The following is a 15,691-nucleotide window of genomic DNA, read 5'->3' as shown; positions in this document are numbered from 1 at the left end:
GCACGAAGATCAAAATGATCTCAATAACTGAGAACTCTTCTCTAATCTTTATGAGGTGCCAGGCTCCTGTTCTCAGAACAGCCTTATTAGGATTATGCATTTTTATTCCATTTTACAGGTGAAGCATAGAGTCTCAAGAAAACTGATTTTCACAGCCCAGCGAATGACGTGTGTGGGGCTTTGGAGCCAAGTCCAACTTGACTGGGGCTTTTGTTTATCTCAGCATTTCCAAATTGCAGCACCTTTGACATATAAGGCTAGCTCATTGCTTGTGGTGGGGGCTATCCTGTGGTGTAGGATGTTTAGCAGCAATACGGGGCCTTGATCCACTAGACGCCAGTAGCACCCCTCTTCCAGTTGTGACGAATAAAAATGCCTCCAGACGTTGCCCGTTGCCTGGTATCCCCAGGGGGCAGTTGAAAACTGCTTTAGGGACGCCTGGGTGGTTCAGCGGTTGGGAAGCTTCCTTCTGCTCAGGTTGTGATCCTGGGATTGGGTCCTGGGTCAGGCTCCTGCAAGGACCCTACTTCTCCCTCTGTCTGTCTCTGCCTCTCTCTCTCTCTGTGTGTCTCTCATGAATACATGAATAAATCTTAAAAACAACAACAACAACAACAACAACACTACTGCTTTAATCCCTTATTCTGTTGTAGTGGGTTGAGTGGTGGCCCCCAGAGAGATATGTCCAAGCCCTAAACCCAGAACCTGTGACTCTGACCTTATTTGGAAAAAGGGTGTTTGCAGATGTAATTAAGAATCTCAAGATGAGATCATCCTGGATTACCTAGGTAGGCCTTACATACAATGACAAGTGACCTTATAAGAGACAGAAGAGGAGACAGATACAGGGAGAACACCATGTGGATGGACATGGAGGTATAGGTTGGAGTGATGTGGCCACAGCCAAGGAGCATGTGGATCTTCCCCTAGAATTTCCAGAGGGAATGTAGCTGCTGACACTTTGATTTTGGACTTCTGGCCTCCAGAACTGTGAGAGAATAAATTTCTGTTGTTTTAAGCCACCTGGCTTATGGTACTGTTATAGCAGCCACAAGAAACTCATCTCCTACTTGTGGTGGGCACATGAACTTGGCAGAGAGAAATTGTTCACTCCCACTTGGTGCTCATGTTCTATTTATAGTGAAACCCCCAAGCTGTGATCTTTCAGTATTTTTTTTAAAGATTTTATTTATTTATTTGTTAATGAGAGACATAGAAAGAGAGGCAGAGACATAGGAAGAGGGAGAAGCAGGCTCCATGCAGGAAGCCTGACTCAGGACTCGAGCCCAGGACCCTGGGATCATGCCCTGAGCCAAAGGCAGATGCTCAACCATTGAACCACTGAAGCATTCCCAGTATTTTACTTTTATTTTTTTATTTTTATTTTTTTTTTAATTTTTATTTATTTATGATAGTCACAGAGAGAGAGAGAGAGAGGCAGAGATACAGGCAGAGGGAGAAACAGGCTCCATGCACCGGGAGCCTGACGTGGGATTCGATCCCGGGTCTCCAGGATCGCGCCCTGGGCCAAAGGCAGGCGCCAAACCGCTGCGCCACCCAGGGATCCCAGTATTTTACTTTTAAAGTATGCTTCATTTTTCTCCTTTCGGGAAGTCCTAAGAACTCGCTTTGCTGTGGCCTGCAGGCCCCTGTGGTCACCCTGGGTCAGGGGAGATGTACGTCTGACTGTGCCTCTACACCTAGTGTGTGCCTGGCCCATTCATTCTGCAGATGCAAAGCCCCTTGTCAACTGTGGTGCAGTGGTGATCAAGAAATATTTGATGCACAGTGCTCCAGGAGGCGGGCAGTATCACCCAGAGGGCAACCAAAGCACAGATGTGGGAGGCAGCCAGCCTGAAGCCACCAGCTGGAAGATAGAACCTCAGTCTGCTCTCTCTCCCCCATGTCTAGGCCTCCGTTTTCATTTCTGTGAAATGGGCATAAGACAGTACTTCATTTGGAAAACCAGGGGAAAGTTGTATTTCAGAATTGGGAGTTTTTTGTTTCTTAAGAAAGTAACTGAGGGTGAAAGATGCTATACACCGTGTGATGCCCCTGGGAGTCTAGGGACAGCCCTTAAGCAAAGGCATAAATAAGGGATAAACAAGGATACAAAGAGATAATTGACCTCTGAAAGCAGACTGGGTCAGCGCAGGGGAAGGTGGTTCCTCTGTCACCCAAACCTGGGTTCTCCTATTGGTGAGTATCCAGCCAGAAGACAATCAAGCCAAAGAGGGGGGAAAAGGAAGGGTTTTACTTGCAACAAGTAGGGAGACAACTGAGGATATTTTCCAAAATAGTGTCCCCTCCCTCCCCCATACAACAAAATTGGAGAAGTTTTATACTAGGGGTGCATGCACAAAACTTCCCCATGAAGGGACTTGGCAAAGGAGAGATCAGTAAAGAACTGGAGCAAAAGTCATTAGTGTTTGAGTGCTCAAAGGGGTTTAAATCCTGCAAAGACTCAAGACTGTGTGTGCTGTCGACCTTTACTTCTGAAACAGCACTGGGAGCTTTACCACCAATTCCTTGTCTCTGATATGGTTAGGCTCTCCCCTGGCCTGGTAGTGGCTGTTAGTTTTCACATTCTTTTGCTTCTTTATTTTATTTTTTAAAGATTTTTATTTATTTATTTGAGAGAGAGAGAGAGAGAGAGAGAGAGAGCAAGAGCATGCACATGCACCAGTGGGGCAGAGGGCGAAGCCGACTTGCTGCTGAGCAGGGAGCCCGATGCAGGACTTGATCCCAGGACCCTGAGATCAGGACCCGAGCTGAAGGCAAACACTTATCCCACTGAGCCACTCACATGCCCTCTTTTGTTTCTTTAAAACCATTAACTACTGAAGTCTACTTTTCCTGCAATTTTAACAAATCTCAGGAAGTTCTGCAAGAAATGTTCTTGGGGGATCCCTGGGTGGCGCAGCGGTTTGGCGCCTGCCTTTGGCCCAGGGCGCGATCCTGGAGACCCAGGATCGAATCCCACATCAAGCTCCCGGTGCATGGAGCCTGCTTCCCCCTCTGCCTATGTCTCTGCCTCTCTCTCTCTCTCTCTGTGACTATCATAAATAAATAAAAATTAAAAAAAAAAAAAAAGAAATGTTCTTGGGTATTTAGTGCCCATCAAGTATAGATCACAAAGTAGTTGGGAACCTAAGATGACTTCTCTTACATTAAGAAAGCAATATCTTGTCTTTCTTTTTTCAGGAACCCCTCACCCTGTCTACACCTATACCTGGCGTTCTGGCACCACCTGAAGAAAAAAAGTTGGATTTCCAGAGCCTTTGAATTTGGAAATTCAGATTGAGGACCTCCAGGAGCTGTGGATAGAGCTGGAAGAGATTTATTGTCACAGGCACTACTATTTTTTTTAAAGATTTCATTTATTTACTCATGAGAGACACAGAGAGAGGCAGAGACACAGACAAAGGGACAAGCAGGATCCACGTCGGGAGCCTGATACGGGACTTGATCCCAGGATCCCAGGATCGTGACCTGAGCGGAAGGCAGATGCTCAACCACTGAGCCATCCAAGGTGTCCCTGCCATGGGCACTATTTATTGAGTGTTCCCCTGGAGTGATCCCATCAGCCCAAGGGGGATCGGGAGGCACCAACAGTGAGGTGCCAGTAAACTTGTTAAGATGGAGAAGAAAGAAAGGGGGAGGGGAGGAGGAGAAGAAAGGGAGCAGAAGAAGAAAGAGCAAGGGGATGAAGGAGAGGAGGAGGGAAAGCAGGAGGGCAGGGGGAGGGGTGGGGAGGAAGTGAGAGCAGAAGAGGAGAAGGAAGTAGGCTGAGAAGGAGCAAAGACTTGGGAGAGTGGAGGAGAGGGGGAGGGCAGGAAGTGGGGAAGAAGGGAGGAGTCAGGGCAGAGGGTGGAGGGGGAGAAGAAGCTTAGGGAAGAAGAAAAGGGGAGGAGGACTGGAAGGTGGGACAGCAAGCCTCCAGCCCACATTTGTGAATGAGTGAATCTCAACTCCAGCTAGTGTGACAGCTCCAGTCCTCAGTTCCTTTACCTGTAAAATGGGGAGAGCACAACAGTGCTACCTGGCAGGATAAGAGTGCAGCTGGAGTTACTGGTCCTTGCTGACTCTGCTGAGCCACTGCCAAGAAAGTAGCCGACCAGTGGCTGGCTCTGGGCCTGTCCTCCTGATCTGCCTCCTTGCCCCCCAGTCCACCCACTCTTGGTTAACTGCAAGGACCAATGGTAGCATGTGGGAGGGGTGGGAGCCTGCCCAGCCCTGTCCTCTAAATGGTGCTGGAAGCAGGCCCTGGCCGCCTCCCAAGGAGAGCGCAGAGAAGGTCGGCCAAAGCAAGGCAGAAAACAAGTTGGGGTGGGGTGGGCAGGGGGGCAAAGGAGGGGGAGCTTGGAGGCAGGGATCCAAGGCAGTGGCCTGCATGGGCACAGCACCGGCAGAGCAGGGCGCAGGCGTCTGCAGGAAGAGCGGTTCTGGAGGGCCCAGTCTCAGGCTAGGTTTGGAATCCTGCGTCTTGGCCTCACCGTCCCTGCCTGAGCTTCTGGGAACCCGTGAGCAAGCAGCCCAAGACTGAGGGTCTGTGAGCCGCTCGCTCCAGGTCAGTCAGGGACCAGGTGGTGGGCAGCCAGGCCGGACTGGCCCGTGCCTGATCAGAAGGGCTTCTGGGTCTCGGCGGGCATTTGGGACGGAGGGTGTGGGAGGGTGGGGACCTGGTATGTGTGGATTTTGCCCTCCCTGGGCTCCTGGGAGGTTACCCCAGGACAAGATTAACCGACAAGATTTTGCGGTATGGATTTGGGATTGGTTGGGTCCTTGAAATGTTATCATTAATAAAACAGGTGGGGGTTGGATTTAGCACCTTCTGGGGCCCCTAGCTGTGAGTTTAGCGCTCCCCGGGTTCCTGCGTGCCTATTTAAGACCCAAGAGGCACTGGTGCCTGGATTTAGAACAAACGGGGCAGGAATCCAGGACAGACAGGCCTGGGTGTGAACCGGGACTTTCTGGTCCCGCGGGCTAGGAATCCTTCAGCCATCTGGGGCTCAGGCTGGAGCCACGCCCCCGGCCGCGGGCGCACGTGCTTTCGGAACGGCGCGCGGGGGCGGGCGGGGGGAGCGGCTTGGGTGTCCCGAAGACCGCGGCCGCGCTCCCCGGGCCGTTCTAGCCCCTGGGTCTCGTTGGCCGTCGTCTCTCTGGCCCGGGGCCCCTCTCTATGGTCGTGGCCTCCGGAAAGGGGGACCTCGGCTAAGCGGCTGAGGCGCTTTGAGCTAGACAGGTCGGAGGAGGGCCTTGGGGCGGGCCTGGGCTGGCCGATGGGGAGGGGCCTGGGGCTCGAGGTGCGCCCGAGTGAGGCCCGGAGGGTGACGATTGGGCCCAAGCCTGAGGGCGGGGCCAGTGGCCAGGGGTGGAACCTGGGCCTGGGATTGGGGGCGGGCCAGGCCCGGGACTAGGGGAGGGGCCTAGTTGGGAGTGGGCGGGGTTTGCGGCTGTGGGCGGGGCCAAGGGCAACGTGGGGGCGGGGCCCAGTGAGTGGCGGAGTGAGGGTAGAAGCGGGACCTGGAGGAAAGCGGGACCTGCGGAGAGGCTTGGGGACGGGGGTGGATCCTGTAACCGAGGACGGAGGCTAGGTCAAGGCAAGGGCTGGTCACGTGGCTGGGAAGGACCTGTGTCTGTGTGGAGCCCATGAGTAGGGCCAACTTGGGTTCAGAGTCCTGCCGCTAGGTCAAGACACGGGGTAGGGCTTGACCGGGACTGACGGGGTCGAAGAGCTGCGTCTGAGGGCATGGCCTGGACTAATACTTGGTAAAGAAGCCTGAGCCGGGCTAAGAACAAGGCCTGTGCCCAACATAGGACGGGGCGGAGCCCTGATCCGGGGGCGGGGTCTGTCCTGGACCGGGCCAATTCCAGGCGCGGGGGCGGGGCCTGCGCCTGGAGGCGGAGCTCGCTCTGGGGGCGGAGCCAGCTGACCGTGGGGGCGGGGCCCAGCGGCCCGCGGCCTCAGCGCTCTCCGCCTCCGCAGGATGCGGGCTCCCGGTGCAGGCTCGGCCTCCGTGGTCTCGCTCGTCCTGCTGTGGCTGCTGGGGCTTCCGTGGAGCTGGAGCGCGGCGGCGGCACTCGGCGTGTACGTGGGCGGTGGCGGCTGGCGTTTCCTGCGCATCGTCTGCAAGACAGCAAGGCGGGACCTCTTGTGAGTGCAGTCGGCGCCTGGGCCCCCGGCCGGCTGCGCGACTTGGGGGTGGTCAGAGGGGGGTGTTGCAGCGGTGGAATTGGGGGGTCCTGAGGGCTTGGGGAGACAGGTTTTGGAGACTGGGGGCGAGGCTTAGGTGAGATTGGGGCTGCGAGCGGGGCCGGGGCGCGAAAGAGTGACAGGTTGGGGGTCTCTGAGGGGAACCGCAGGGGACAGCTTGAGGGTCTCTGGAGGGAGATGAATAGATTTCGAGATTCTAGAGGCTGTTTGGGAGACCTTAGGGAGCTGGAAGGTAACTTGGGGATCTTTGGGCAGCTGGTAGGGGGGTTCCAGAGAACTGGGGCAATCGGGAGGCCGTGGGTATTTGGGGGTCTTTATGGGGACTTGGTGCCGGTGAGAGGCCCCTAAGGGCTCTTCAAGGATTCTGGTAGGTCCCTAATGGGTCCATAGTGGTGACTCAGTGGTCTTTGGGGGCTGTCAAGATACTTTGGATTTTTTAGAGCTTTCTCGGAGGGCGAGGGATGAGGGGGCTTCTTGGGGGATCTGTAAGGGACTTTTAGGGTTTCTGAAGGGTGTTTGTCTCCACAGGGCCATTTACTGGTTTCTCTGTGGCCAGCGCGCTCTTTGAGAGTTTGGGATCTGTGCAAGATTTGGGGGGCTCAGGATTTGTGTGTGGGGGTGCTATGTACTCCGATTGCTTGGGGATCTCTAGAGACTGTGATTTCTCAGGAGGGGATGCAGGTATCCTTGGAGGAAGATCTTTAGGGTGTTGCCTAGGGGCTTCCTTGAAGAAGCTGTTGGGGGTCCTCCTGGCATGAAATAGGTGTTACTGGGGATTCCCATTGGAGCAAATCTTAGTAACAAACCCCACATAGGAATGGCTGAGCACCTGCTGTGGGTTTGCCCGGCTGATCCTCTCAGGGGAGATGCAGGATGCAGGAACTCACCTATTGTAAGGGTAAAGAAACAGGCTCTGTGAGCAGCAGGGATGGTGTGGAGCTGGGGAAAGTTCCACTGCCAGTTGGCTGGTTCTGAACCTTCTAGAGCTCATCCTTTTCTCTCCATGCCTTGACCCCTGCCTCTGCCCTTGGTCTTTCTGATATGCAGATTTGACCATGTACTCTGTTCACACACCCTCCACAACCCCCGTCCTCTGCAGGAGGAAGACTCAATCTCCAGCTGGACACTAGGGGCCGTGACCTATCCTGGGATCTGCCCACTTGCCATTCCCCACCTCCGTAGGTTCACCTGACCCTCATATCAACTTGCCTTGTCAGACTCAGGATGTTCCTTATGTCTGGAACATACTGGACCTCCTTTTGTCTGCTGATGCCTTATGATGTTGCCTCCCTCAGGGGACCCTTTGCTGAATTTTCCTACTCAGCACCCTCCCATGGTTCCTTGTTGCCCTTAGAATTTAGACCACACGAGGTTCCCGACCACGTCCCCAATCTCTTCTCCTTTCTTTTGCCACTCTTCCACCTACACTGGCCTTTTTGCTGTTCCTAAACATGCTCAGCCCTAGGGAGCATGCCCAGCCCTAGGGACTTTGGGCAGCAAGTATGCTGCTCCCTCTGCCTGGATTACTCTTTCTTTGCTCTTCATTTTCATCATGCCATGGCTTGAATGTCACCCCAGAGAGCCCTCTCCTGACACCGCGTCTCTGTATGTCCTCTCACCTTGTTGCTCTTTGGCAGAATGGCCAACATTTACAGAATACTCCCTCTATGCCAGGCAGCAGGCTAAACATGGCTTCTTTAAGCCCTCCCAACAACCCTGTGATGTGGGTACTCTCTTGTCCCCATCTTACCAATGAGCAAACTAAGGTATAGCATAGTTTGGTCACTTGCCCAGGGTCACAAAGCAGGTAAGTAGTAGGGACAAGATTTGAACCCAGGGGGTGTGGCTCCAAAGCTTGACTTGTAACCACTAGCAGCATTTGTCATTTGTAATTATTTAAGTCTCTTTCCCTCTATTAGGCTGTGGGCCCTTTGGGGGCACAGTGGAGGCTGTGTTGGTCTTCATAGCCCTGGCCTCCACGAAGGGTGGCACATGGCAGGAACACGGGATATGTTTGTTGGCTGGCAGGCGTTCCCTAGCTTCCTTGGGTTTGCCCAGGCCCCAGCTCTGCCTCATTGAGCTGGGGAATGGGGCGGGAACTTGGACTACTCCAACTTCCTGACAGAGGGCTCAACACACTTTTCTATAGGAGGCAGCCTCGAAGATGGCCCAACTTCCTGGTCTTCACACTCATATGATTCCCTCTGTTTTGAATGTGTGCTGGATGTAGTGACTCACTTTCAATGAATAGAATAGAGCAAAAGGAATAGGAGATTGTATCTAAGATTAGTAATAAAAAAGACCCGTGAACTTGGGAGTGGATTCTCTCCCAGTGAAACCTTGAAATGACCACAGCCCTGGTCAACACATTGATTGCAGCTGCACAAGACACCCCCAGCCAGAATCACACAGCTAAGCCACTCCTGCTTTCCTAACCCTCAGAAACTGCGAGATAATAAATGTGTCTAGCTGGTAACTTTGGAGGTAATTTGTTACACAGCAATAGCTAACTAATGCAGCTTATAGAGCCCTCTCCGTGGACCAGGCTTTGTAGCATTCTACAGTCCTGTGAAGAAGGAATGCCACCAGCATTATTTTACAGGCTGATGAACCAAAGCACAGAGATGAGGTCATTTACCAAGGATTGCACAGCCAAGGACGGATGAGGGCACTGGATTCTATGTTCTGAGCTGCTGTGCTGTGCTGGGGGTGGGGGTGGTGGCTGCATTTAAGCCCATGGTTCAGAAAATATTAAAGCACTTGCCTACAGTTCCCCACCTCATTCCGTCTCCTGTATTTGTGGCATGAAATTTGATCACATTTATTTATCCTTGTTGATTTCTTTCTGCCATGGTGCTCTGAAGCTCAGCGTGAAAACATGAGGGGGCAGAAGGAATAGAAGGATGAGAAAAGGTCTCAGGAAGGGCCCAGAGGCAGACAGTGGCTTCTTTGTCCCAGGGCGGGGGTGGCTTGGGTTGCTGCCAGATGGGGCAGCCCAGGCATGTGGCTGGAGCTGAGCACTGGAGTCCACTGCCTGCCCACGTGGGTGTACTCCAGAGAAAATGGGGGCGAGGGCAGGATGGGACAGGCCGTGTGAGCTGGGCCTCATCATGAATGCCTTGTAACCTGATCATGATAAGCTACAATCTCAGTTCCTGTTTTTTGCTGTGTCTTCTATGGATGGGGGGGCCTCTTTGTAAGGGGGCTGTTTCCTGTTGTTCCCAGCCTTGCTGATGGTCCTTTCCCCACTGCTATAAAAATAACACCAGCTCACGGGGTTCTTGGGGTGCTCTGTCAAGTTTACTCATGGGAAGCTCTTAGAAGAGAGCTATGTCCATAGTAGGTACTCAGATGAGTTGGTGCTGATTGCCATCAGCTGGTGGTGGGGGCCTTGGTGGCTGGACGGTTGGGAGCTGGAGGGCCGGAGCCAGCGTGTCTAGCTGTGGACCCCAGCTCTGCCACTTGCTGGCCCAAGGAGCATTACCCTCTGAGTCCCAGTTCCTTCATCTGTGAAAATAGTCCTTACGTAGTCCTTCCTTTTCAAGAAGCATGAATTGAATATCTCCTGTGTACAACATGGGCACTTGGCTCACCACATGGTACATGGTGACTATTAATGCTTTGTGGCAAGCCTGAGGAGGAGCAGAGGGACCCTGCTGGGGGCCTGGTTCTGGGCTGTTCTGCCCTGACTTGCTGTGTGACCTTGGGCATGTTAATTCACCCCTCTGAGCACCAACCTCTTTCTGTCACCTGTCACATGGGAATCTTAGGGCCCTACTTTGGAGGGTGGCCATGTTAGCTCAGTGCCTGGCACATAGTAGGTGCTCAGGAAATGCCATAGCTGGTCATCGTAGCTACTCTATTTACTACTGAATGGATCCGATATCAGAATCTGACCACGGAGGTAGATGTGTAGACAGCTATCTTTTAATATTTTGTTTTTACTTTTTTTGTGGAATAATCAGCATATACCACGTGGTACAAAATTCAAATGTTACAGAGAGGTTTACAGTGAATGTCATCTTCTTTGCTGCTCCCAGCCCTGCAGTTTCCTTCCTCAGAGGCCTCTTCGATATCTTTCCCAAGATATAGTTACAGGAATATGCACAGACCTTCCTATTCTCCATGCCTACAGATGGCTGCACGTTCTCCATCATATTTCTCACCTGGTACTTTCTGTCCATTTTTATATATTACTTTTACTAAAGTCATACAAGCTTTGAGATGAAAGACTCAAGTCTCCTACTTCTAGTGGCAGCTACATGCTCCTTTCACCCACACCCACATTTTTCCTTGTCTACCTGGAATGACTCTTACCTCTTGTCTGAATCTTTTGGTCTTTAACTCACTATCTCTAAATGGTTTATGGGACAATACCTGAATTTTTTCAGTTGGGGACTTGATTTGTCATCTCCTTCCATGGAAGAAGAGGATGTGGCATCTTTCTACCCTCCTTGCCCTAACTCTCTTCCTATCCCTCTACATTGCCTGCACGCCCTCCTTCCAACAGACACGTTTTCCCATACCTTCATTGTCCCAGTATTATTATAGTTGATTGTCATTATTTGCAATAATTTTGTTCTATAAAAGAACAAAAGTAGGACACCTGGGTGGCTCAGCGGTTTGGGGCCTGCCTTCAGCCTGGGGCGTGATCCTGGAGTCCTGGGATCGAGTCCTGCGTTGGGCTCCCTGCATGGAGCCTGCTTCTCCCTCTGCTTGTGTCTTTGCCTCTCTCTCTCTTTCTCTCTCTCTCTCTCCCCTCTCTCTCTCTGTGTGTCTCTCATGAATAGATGAATGAAATCTTTTAAAAAGTAAAGAACAAAAGTATACTGCAAACATTGAATTAACAAATACCGAGTCATCATTCCCAGAGAAAATACAGGGTTAGGTTGTTGCAAACCTCTGGTTACAACATTTTTATCAAGCAAGCAATACATAATCTTGTTTTATGTTTGTTCTACTTAAAGACACTTTATTTTATATATATTCTGCGTTTTTTTTTTTTTAAAGATAAGTTCTGTGCTTGGTGTGGGGCTTGACCTCATGATCCCGAGATTTAGAGTTACATTCTCTACTGACTGAACCAGCCAAGCATGCCTATATTCTTTTGAAAAAATACATAGATTCTTGACTCATTACCAGTGAACTCATGGCCAACAGCATTATAACTCATGCCTGAACAAAACTTCCTAAGTAAGGCACATTTCAGCCTTCTTGTATTTGGGACTACTAGATAGCTTTATACCCAGGGGCCATTTTAAACAGCAAAATCACCAGCAGAAAGGACAATAATGCAAAAAATGTGGCACTAAATAGATTACCAAGAGGATGCTTGTTTACAATATGAGCTGAAACAAGAAGACAAAGTGTTGCCTTAGTTTGACCTAACCTGGGAATGTGCACATTGATAATGCAATTTTTTTTGCCACTCTGTGTGTGTCCTCCAGTGGTTGTGAAAGTAAGGTGAATGTTGATTCGGGGGTTACAAATAAATTTTAGTGAGCAGGCAAATTTGTAGTGAAGAAATCTGTGAATAATAAGGATTGACTATTATCAATTATCATAATTTGGTCAGGTCACATGTCAGTATTTAAATTGTTTTGATGCTAACAGTATTCTCAGTTCAGCGATCTAGTATACTATGACCATTTTTTATTTCATTAACAACCTTTATGTATTTTCTTTGGGATTATTGATTGCCTTTATATTTATTAGTTTTCTTGGTATTTATCTTTACTTTAAGCCCAAACAACAGTTGTCTCTTTCTTCTCTCATGACTTCTATAGCATTAGATTGGATTTCAGTTTCACCTTTTTGGAGAAGTCTCTCTTTTAGCCTTCAAATTGTCCAGGGTAGGCTAGTTGCCCTCTGCACCTGGTGCATAACCATAACTCCAGGCCTGATCATAGCCACCTTCCTGAGGATTGGCATTACTTCTGTCTTGGGTTAGACACTCTGTTTCATGGATCCCTGGTGGTTTTCTTCTTTGGTTTACTCTTTTGATTTGTTGCAGCACACCCTTATTGGCTTTTGGAGAAATTGTGATGAGAAATTAATTTTTTGAGACCCTTCATGTATGAAAACATTTTTATTTCCACCCTCACACTTGACTGATGGTGTGGGTATAGACGTCTAGATTGGAAATTATTTTCCTTCAAAACTGAAGACATTTCTTCTCACATGGATTATTGTTGAGAAGTCTGAAACTCTCCTAATTCCTGATCTGTTTTTTTCTTTCTGGAAGCTTGTTGGATCTTTTTAAGATGGTGGGCTACTTCCATCCATTGTATGGTCTGTTGGTTGGTTTCAGGTCAACGAAATTTTCTTGAATGTATTGATTTACTTACCTTTATGTCCTTTGTTCTTCTTAGAACTCCCGTTATTCAATACCTAGAACAGTGCTTGGCTTAATAACTATTTGTTGAATAAATGTAGTGTTGGATTTTCTAGACTGGTTCTCTAATTTCCTTTTTTTTTTCTTTTCCATCTCTACCTTTTTATCCTACTTTCTATGATATTTCTTCAAATATACCGTCTAACTTTTCTATTCATGCTTGACTTATGCCCTCACATTTGAAATTTCTTTTTAAAAATATTTATTTATTTATTCATGAGAGACACACAGAGAGAGAAGCAGAGACATAGGCAGAGGGAGAAGCAGGCTCCCTGCGGGAAGCCTGATACGGGACTCGATCCCGGGTCTCCAGGATCACACCCCGGGCTGCAAGTGGCGCTAAACCGCTGCGCCACCAGGGCTGCCCCTTTTACGTTTCTTTTAAGGACACTTGTCATTGGATTGAGGGCCCACCCTATTCCAATATGACCTCTTCAAGATCTTCAATTGTATCTGCAAAGACCCTTTCCCCGCATTATGGCTACTTTTACAAATTCTAGGGGCCAGGAGTTAGACCACCATTCATCCCATTGTGCAGGGAGTGGGGCCCGGCCCAGGGCGGACCCAGGAGATCAGAGTGAGCTGACTACAGCACTGGTTCCATGGTGTGATAGTGGGGGCCAGACTGGGCTGCTGAGATGGTCAGATTTGGGCTAGTCTGCCTCGGAGAAAGTCATTTGTGCTACCCACCCCCCGAGGACCCCTGTCTGGGCTTGGGGGATGCCATGGTCAATGTGACAGGCTGTGAAGGTGGCAGGTACTTTTCCTGTCCTGTGGAGCCCATGGCCTAGTGAGGGAGAAGAATAACCGAGAAGGCAATGAGGAAATAAGAAAACATCAGGAAAAGTGACGAGAAGGATCGAACATGTTGGGGTAAGCTAGTGGCTACTTTAGCCAGGCGGGTGAGTGCAGAGCCCTCCTGCACAATTAGACAGGTGAGAGGAGCCAGCCTTGCAAAGATGTGGGGAGAGAGAGAGTTGCAGACTGAGGGAAGAGCAGGTGCAAAGCCTGGAGGCAGGATCCTGCTGGGCAGAGTAACAACGGGCCCCTCTTCAACCCTTCTTCTTGGCCGGGCACTTAACACACTTGACAGGTATTAGGCTGAGAATTGCGTTGTTTGGGTCGCTGCTCTGGGCCCTACTTCTGTTTGTAAATAGGGCAATGGGCAGGACCTACGCTGTGCTGAGCTGGAGGACACCGTGGAGGTCATTAGGCTCAGGCTTCTGGCATTCCAAGTAAGGAAACAGGCCTATATAGAGAGGGCCGGGTCTGCCTGGGCCCCAGACTGGTGGGCAGTGGAGTAGGATTGGAACTAAGGCTGTGAACTCCAGGCCACCTTTCCCATCTGGGCTGTGCTGGGGCTTGGAGCTTCTGGGCCGATACTTGAGGAAGCAGTCCTGCCTCCTCCTTGACCCTTACCCCTGAGGGGTTCCTGGGCTGGCCCCTGCTCTTATAACTTGCTTGTTCCTCTCTCTTCCTTGCAGTGTGGATATGAATGAAGTTGCTGGGTAGATAAAGTGCTAATTTACTTCTGATTCCTTACTGACAGGTGCTTCTTTCCGTGGGGAAAGGATAGCAACAGAGTTTATTGAGACTATAGGACAGGCTAGGTCCCGTCTTCAGAGATCTACATCTACCTCTTTTATCCCTACCACGACCTAGGAGGTGTAGGATCTTATCGTCTCCATTTACCATGAGGCCCAGAGAGGGACGCACCTGCCCATGGCCACTGTATGAGTGTCCTGGGGCTGCCGTAACAAATGACCACAAACTTGGTGGCTTAGAGACACCTGGGTGGCTCAGTGGTTGTGCGTCTGCCTTTGGCTCAGGTCATGATCCCGGGGTCCTGGGATTGAGTCTCGCATCAGGCTTCCGGCAGAGAGCCTGCTTCTCCCCCTGCCTATGTCTCTGCCTCTCTCTGTGTCTCCCATGAATAAATAAATAAAATGTTAAAAAAAAAAACTTGGTGGCTTAAAACCACAGGAATTTGTCATCTCAAAAGTTCTAGTGACCAGAAGCCTGCAATCGAGGTGTTGGCAGGGCATGCTCCCTTGAGTGGCTGTAGGGGGAAATCCTCTCTTGCCTCTTCCAGCTTCTGAGGCCTCCTAGTGTCGCAAGGCTTGTGGCTCCAGTCTCCTCCCCTGTGTTTCTGTCTTCTCTCTTCTTTTTTTTTCCAATTTAAATTCAATTAGCCAACATATGGTACATCATTAGTTTCAGATGTAGTGTTCAACAGTTCATCAGTTGCGTATCACACCCAGTGCTCATCACATCACATGTCTTCCTTAATGCCCATCACCCAGCTACCCCATTCCCCCAGCCCTGTATTCTCTCTTCTTAAGAAGACACCTGTCGTTAGATTTAGATCCTGCTGGGGGAATCAGGATGACCTCATCTCAAACTTACTCTAGTTATATCTATAAAGATACTATTTCCTTTTTTTTAAAAAAAAGATTTTGTTTATTTATTTGAGAGTGAGAGAGAGAGCATGAGATAGGGAGAGTCAGAGAAGAAGCAGACTCCCTGCTGAGCAGAGAGCCTGATGTGGGGCTCAATCCCAGGACCCTGGGATCATGTCCTGAGTCAAAGGCAGATACTCAACCATCTGAGCCACTTGGGTGCCCCAAAGACCCTCCTTCCAATTGAGGTCACAGTCTGAGGTTTTGGATGGACATGAATTTTCAGGGATGCTCTTCAACAACTACAGTTGTGTGCAGGCAGAGGAGGCAGGGCTGCATTTGAGTCTGGACATCAGCATGGTCCTTACATTCCAGACCCTGTGGTTAGTGCCGGTACTGTATCCCTGGACACAATAGACAGACAGACTGCATGCTTGCTCTCATAGAAATTGACAAAAAGGGATCCCTGGGTGGCGCAGCAGTTTGGCGCCTGCCTTTGGCCCAGGGTGCGATCCTGGAAACCCAGGATCGAATCCCACATCGGGCTCCCGGTGCATGGAGCCTGCCTCTCCCTCTGCTTGTGTCTCTGCCTCTCTCTCTCTCTCTCTCTGTGACTATCATAAATAAATAAAAATTTAAAAAAAAATTGACAAAAAAATCCAGGAAACCAATAAAGGGATA

The 15,691-nt window shown here is 50.1% G+C and overlaps 1 protein-coding gene across 2 annotated transcripts in view; it reads left to right on the top strand.

Moving 5' to 3' along the window:
* The first annotated feature begins 3,841 nt into the window (after positions 1-3,841).
* The window catches only part of SLC27A1 (solute carrier family 27 member 1), a 29,992-nt gene continuing 18,142 nt past the window's right edge, over positions 3,842-15,691 (top strand). The window contains exons 1-2 of one of the 2 annotated variants that reach the window (XM_025989668.2): positions 3,842-4,570; positions 5,990-6,157. In XM_025989668.2, the coding sequence (XP_025845453.1) occupies positions 5,991-6,157 (167 nt within the window). In that variant the 5' untranslated portion in view covers positions 3,842-4,570; position 5,990. Of the gene's footprint in view, positions 4,571-5,069; positions 5,246-5,989; positions 6,158-15,691 lie in introns of those variants that run through there. The other variant, XM_025989669.2, reaches the window with a different exon arrangement.

Source organism: Vulpes vulpes, chromosome 9 (assembly GCF_048418805.1).
Source record: "Vulpes vulpes isolate BD-2025 chromosome 9, VulVul3, whole genome shotgun sequence".
In the NCBI taxonomy this organism is placed as follows: Eukaryota; Metazoa; Chordata; class Mammalia; order Carnivora; family Canidae; genus Vulpes; species Vulpes vulpes.
The sequence above is the reverse complement of the archived record's forward strand: the minus strand, read 5'-3'. Positions and strand labels throughout refer to the sequence as shown.